Source organism: Ceratina calcarata, unplaced genomic scaffold, assembly GCF_001652005.2.
Source record: "Ceratina calcarata isolate Rehan_Ccalc_2016 unplaced genomic scaffold, ASM165200v1 scaffold328.2, whole genome shotgun sequence".
In the NCBI taxonomy this organism is placed as follows: Eukaryota; Metazoa; Arthropoda; class Insecta; order Hymenoptera; family Apidae; genus Ceratina; species Ceratina calcarata.
The window spans coordinates 399,457-405,705 of record NW_017155517.1 but is presented as its reverse complement, the minus strand read 5'-3'; the positions used below and the strand labels follow the sequence as shown (position 1 = coordinate 405,705).

At 32.2% G+C, this 6,249-nt stretch overlaps 1 protein-coding gene across 2 annotated transcripts in view; it reads left to right on the top strand.

Annotated features, from left to right (window-relative positions):
* The first annotated feature begins 11 nt into the window (after nucleotides 1-11).
* Nucleotides 12-6,249, top strand: part of Cat (catalase) — a 12,595-nt gene continuing 6,357 nt past the window's right edge. Inside the window, exons 1-2 of one of the 2 annotated variants that reach the window (XM_026813324.1) lie at nucleotides 12-1,865; nucleotides 4,127-4,592. In XM_026813324.1, the coding sequence (XP_026669125.1) occupies nucleotides 4,257-4,592 (336 nt within the window). In that variant the 5' untranslated portion in view covers nucleotides 12-1,865; nucleotides 4,127-4,256. Of the gene's footprint in view, nucleotides 1,866-2,451; nucleotides 2,624-4,126; nucleotides 4,593-6,249 lie in introns of those variants that run through there. The other variant, XM_018024297.2, reaches the window with a different exon arrangement.

Genomic DNA, 6,249 nt, shown 5'->3' with positions numbered 1-6,249 from the left:
GTATTATTACAATTTCCCTGTATTGGGCTGTTGTATATTATTTATATATATTAAGAAAGTTTGAGAATTCATTTGTAGCACGATTCATCAATCATTGCATTTAAAAAGTTGTGAACAAAAATCCGAAGGGAACAAGTTATCGTGATAAAGATACAGTTATTGCGATTAATGATGTAACGGATCTATAAAATTATTTACTTGCATAATATTTATTACCTGCAGTCATCGAAATCATGAGCGTTGAATAAAAAATAAGAATACATCACATGAAATGCTTGACGAGTATCATAAGACAACATTCGTTCGATCACGAAAGTCTTCGTGCACTCCAGAAACATTATTTTGAACATAATTCACATTATTGTACATTAACTCTGAATAATATAATATTTATTCATTAACATGTAAAAATGTCGTAGAACATTTATCTCACGTGTTAATAAAACATAGTATTATACAAAGTTGATGTCTATTTTCTTCAAATGTTGCGGAATATACGAAGACTTTCATGATCAACTACATATGCTTAGCTTGTCATTAATGACCTTTAAATTCAGATTCAAATTTTATACTTTTATTTATAACTTTTTAATCAAGTAGACAATTTAAGTTGATAGATATACAATTCTCTTCTTGCCAAACCATAAAATATACGAAAAGAATTTGTTTTAAATCTGGAATGCCTTGCATAAAATGTCTTCTGTATAAGAGAGAGTGTGTGCCTCGTTGAACGAAGCATGCAACACATTTTCAATATGTAGAAGCTTTTAGAGACAAGCGTTGGTGTCAGTGTCGATCAAGAAACACTGTGGAGTATATAATATTAATGAATTTTGCCAATCATTGTGATAACCGATGAACGATATTCGGCAAATGAGTTTAAAAGCTGCCGTAACATTCGCTAATTAGCTTCCAATAAGGTGAAAACAACTATGAGGGAAGTTGAGAACAATCTTTGTTCAATGTTCATTTGCAAATGTGAGAGGGTGCAACCGACTTTGGCAGTATTTAGGCATAATTAATTGTGTACATTGTTTCTGTTTAGGGAATACGAATAATTAACTGATTTAATTCGCGCATAAAGATGATATATATATATAACAAATATAATATATTCGTTCTGCTCTTCGTCCATACTACCGTGTACGATCGCGCCTACTTTTCTCGGAACTCGCGGAAGTCTTACTAGAGATCGTCAACGAAGCGGGATCTCAAGGCGATTTTTGTGTACATAATACCGCGAGATGTTTATATAGTGTATTTGCGTAGATTTTTAATTTAATGTTTAAATAAATGCGATTCAGATAGCACAGTTTAAATCTTTCATCGATCGCCGCAACTTTATTTTTCTGTCGATATTCTTTCTGTACTGTTACCAAAGACGGGGAACGATTTAATTATACTCTTCGTATGAATTTTGTTTCTGCTAAGAGATGGTCGAAAAGTTGCGCTTAAATACGCTTAGCCGAGATTGAGAAACATGCAAAACGCACGAACACTTTAGAAAAAACATTTTCAGATTGCAAATTATCAATTGATTTTTTATCGACTTCACAGATTGAATATCTTTTTCCAAGAAACTTATGAAGCATTCCAAAGTTCCTTCGAAACTAGAAAGTGTCCCTTTGTGTTTCGGTACTTTAAATGATTATGTAACAATTTGGTATGCTTAATATTCCGGTGAGACATAAAAACCATCACAATTTTGTTTCGAAATGATGTCTGATCCGAGTTTAAAAGTGTTTGTCGAAACAGGATGTTTCTAGATCTGTGCGGTTTTTTAGATCGATGTGTAGTGATACGAACACAGTGTGGAACAACGCATGAACTTTAAGACTCCAAGAGAACCGTCATGATAAAATCAGGTTTGCGAACATTTTTGTAAATTCTTATGTATAAGCGACGAAACGGTGAAATTCAGAATGTGTATGATGTATAAGGGCTACGCATTTCTGTGTGTGAGCTCGCTTTCGGTGTCGAGCTCGGAACTGTACCTGGGGCTCTGATAAAGCTGCAATGGCGTTAATAAAGAAAGTTGCGAAGCAATGGTTGAGTCGATCTTTCTTCATTTAGCATAAGGGAATCATGTTCGTTTTGAAATTGTTATGTAATCGAGGTAATGAAGCAGTTGTGAAATTGTGCTTTGTCATAGAATTCCTAGCATTTCCTAGCAAGGCTTAAGCTGTTCCATGGAAGTTCCTCTGACTCGTTTTTAACTTTAAAACATTTTTTTATCTCAATTACCTTCTAGATAACAGTTAATCATTTTCTATGGTTAGAGAACCGTTTGTTAATGTTAACTTCATTTGCATAGCTGCGGTAGGCGATAGGCGATTAACTTCCCGAGTATCGAGCAGTGGTCTGAAACTCTATTTGTATGAAAACGAAACGTAGTAATAAATATAGTTCTTGTGTTTCTGCCAAGTTTTCGATAGTGCATGATGATGACGATACCCAATGGGTACCAGGTGCAGGTTAAGAAAATTGTTGGACAACTTGAAAGGAATCTATTTAAGTTAATATTCGCACATCGAAGTTATGTCTGCAAGAGAAAGGTGACTTGCTAAAGTATCACCGTGTTATATATCATATCTGGACATTAAATTATTATAATTACATTCCGGTAAGATATAACATATCACGTTAAAATACATATAGAACAGCAAATAGACGCTGTAACATTGAAAATATGCATATATTCTGCATAATCATTACTAGCGATAAACAAATAATTAGATATCCCTATGAGCTATTCAAAGTAATTAAACGATAATATTTCAAATATATCAGTAAAATGGTTTCTTTATTTTCCGCAAATTCTGCAAAGATGCTTATTTGTGTAACTCATATCTACGTTTTAATTTCGGTGCAATCAAGCTAAATACGCTAGTTGAAGTAATGAGAAGATTTCACGCTTAAAAATGAAGTAAACGTAGTTTGAAAAACGAAGTAAGGCATTGAGAGCGGAAAAAACGCTGTAAAAATTGATTCATATGTATTACTGATGCTTAGCTATATGTAGAAGCTTGAAATTTATGTTCGTTGAGTTATGGTATTTTTAAGAGTCAAGACATATATATATTACAATTTTCACAGGAATATTTATAATGTTCATTTAATTTTTATGTCATCATTTCAAAAATAATATTCTTATATTTGAAGCTTACGCTGTACTTGATGCGTAGTTAACTCCAACTTGCTGAGTTTTCCGTTTTATGTTTTCACCTTTGCGTAATGTTGCTTACTTTTATATGCTAGGTTTTCATCAAATCTGAAGCAACCTAATTACCGTAATGCTGAAATTCCCGTGTTCCTATAGATAAAATGTATGCAACTATTTACATACGTCATCGCAAAAATATTAAAATATACGTTTTGCACTTGAAAAGGGTATTTTGATTTAGGAAAACCTCGATGTTGCTAAAAATAAATCGTAGTACTTCTATGGATGACAAATTGCAAAATCAAAACTTATCAAGAGAATTCTTTTGTCTAATATCAGATAATATCATATTCTTATTAGAAGATATTTTATGGCAGTAGTGGAAAATTATCTGTTTTCACGTTAAGTAGAAAGAGGATATGAAAGTCAGATATTCAAGGAAAATTCATTGTTAATTATCCAAAAATGTAGAAAATATTATATGAACCATGTTTAATACAAAATAATATGTAATTACGTATATTTGACTAGGATCTGGATATTTTTTTTGCTATATTCTTACTTCAGAAAATTATATTGTTAGCTTCTCACCTAATTTGCAATTCAGTAGTATTTAATTATACAATAGGAAAAAGTGATACTTACAAACTAGAAGTATTCCGACCGGCACTTTGGAATTTAAGAAAGATAACTAAAGATCAATCGATAAAATCTATTGAGTTAGATATAAAGAAATTGTTTTATGAAGATTTTATCTCTGTAGATTTTAATTATCTATAGTCATACATACATATGTTATTAACATACATATATGTATATATATTATTAAAACTTCAGTTATTTAATCGAACAAATGTTTTAAAACACTGATCATTAACTTTTTACGCGGCATGAATCATTTGCAATTAGTCATTTTTACCATTTCGGTTTGTTCTACCGTGAAAACCGCAATTGTTTTTCCAGCTTTGTCAATTTCCTAACAGCGGTTGCAATAGGAACGAAAAACGAGAAATTAAGTAAACTATAGAAACGAACGCATCGTCATCAGGGTGGATCAAAGCGATAGAAGGCACGCGAGGATCAGCGCCGAAGAATGACGAAGAACGGCTCAGGCCTTGTTCTGTTCGTTCGGGCGATATCGTTGCGTCGGACTTTCATACGTAATACCGTTCCGATTCGCGTTCACCACTGGAGGGCCGGTCGGGATGATAAAAGTCCGTTGTTGTTGAAACTGATCAGTCGTTGTCCTGAACGTGACACGCAAAGCAGTGTGCCGCTCACGAGCAAGAATTTAACTGCGCTGGCTTTCCAACGACTATCGTTTAGAAGATATTGTTGCAAAAAGGAAGATACAACAGAGGGCAACATGTCTGGAATGAAACGGGAACCTACTGCCGAACAGTTGACCCAATACAAGAAGCATGTGAAGGTAAATCTTTTGCGACTGACCGGTTGAATAATAGCGTTTTTAATACTGGACAGCTAGCTATTTTTAGACATTAATTTGCATGTACTTATTTTACTTGTTGTTTACTACTGGCACTGTGCGATCGATACAACAGATTGATCTATAGTTCAAATCGGTATGGTAGATTCAGGATTTGCTTATCTCTTTTAATAAACAAGTGGATTTCGCTCTGAAGAGTTTTCCTCCAAATGTATAAAATCTAAGTAATCAGGCCAAAAATAATCATTTTTATGAATATAAATTGTGTTATGTTGTGGTTTAATATAACTTTCGTTCATGAATTATTCATAGATTATTGATGGGATGTGTTGAGTCTACGTTTTCGAAGCAGTCGTTTATATTCGAAGTATTTAAAATACGAGTCATCCTCTTGATGTAATTACAAACGCATAAATGTTTGAATTCACCTATACATGTAGATGCAGCTACAATTATCAGTTATGTAGTATGTGATAATTGATGTACGCAACAAGAATGATTATCTAGCTTCTACACAAATGTTTAAAGAATTTATTATTCAATATGTGGAAAGAGAAATTATTATCTAATAATGTATTACGCATGCTGTAATACCATGTGCTCAGAAAGTAGTGATAACCAGAACAAATTCTTACGTACAATCGTAAATGATATCCTACAGATAAAAACGATGAATGATCTGTTACGCATCCAGATTTTTTGCTCCTACATTAAAATAATCCCTTCTCACTTACATCACATGAAAATATACTAAGCTTTTCTATAATAAAATGTAATTTCTAGAAGATAACTTCTTTATTCAACACGGGTCAAAGCTTACATAACACATTCACAATAAGTAAATCATAAAATTTTTTAACTCTTTCATTTTCAAGTCAATAATTCCGAGATGAATCACAAATGGATACGTTTAACGAACATAATACATAGAGTGGAATATTTTTGTCAACGGCTAGAGACTTAAGTGACAATGCCGGTGTTTAACATTAATTTTTGCTTAAAGAAATAACGATAGCAGTACGTTATTGCTGGGATCGGATGATGAGAATTCTAGGGGTTCTTAATGATGATGGTTTAAAAAAGATTATAAACGAAATTGAGTATGGGCGTTATCTTTCATAGTTTTGAAAATGAGAGAGTTCCCTTTTCCAGTAAAAGAATACTTATCTCATAACTATATATCAAAAATATGTAGTACAGTATTCTATGTCTGATCATGCGCCGACATCAACTCGTTCGAGATGGTATCATTAAGAATGATCGTGAATCGCGTAGAATAAAGTGCTATGGAAATAGGAAAACGTGACTGCATAGTATACCAATGTCATCATCTTGAAAAATCACACAATTATTGTATAGACAAAAATAATGCGAAGTTTTAAAACGTATTAATTTTATTATACAATACTAGAGTACCTCAGAATTTATGCATGAGATAAGATTAGATAATTTCTTAATCTTACTAGAATAATTCTCGAATTAATACACTTCTTTGTTTATATTAGTAAGTGTCATATTAATAATAATGTGTCAAATAATACTAATGGTATATATACATATACAAATCCATTAGTAATATGTTGGTAATTTTTTAATGTCAACTAAATTAGCATTCAAAATATTTTTATTCATACAGAAA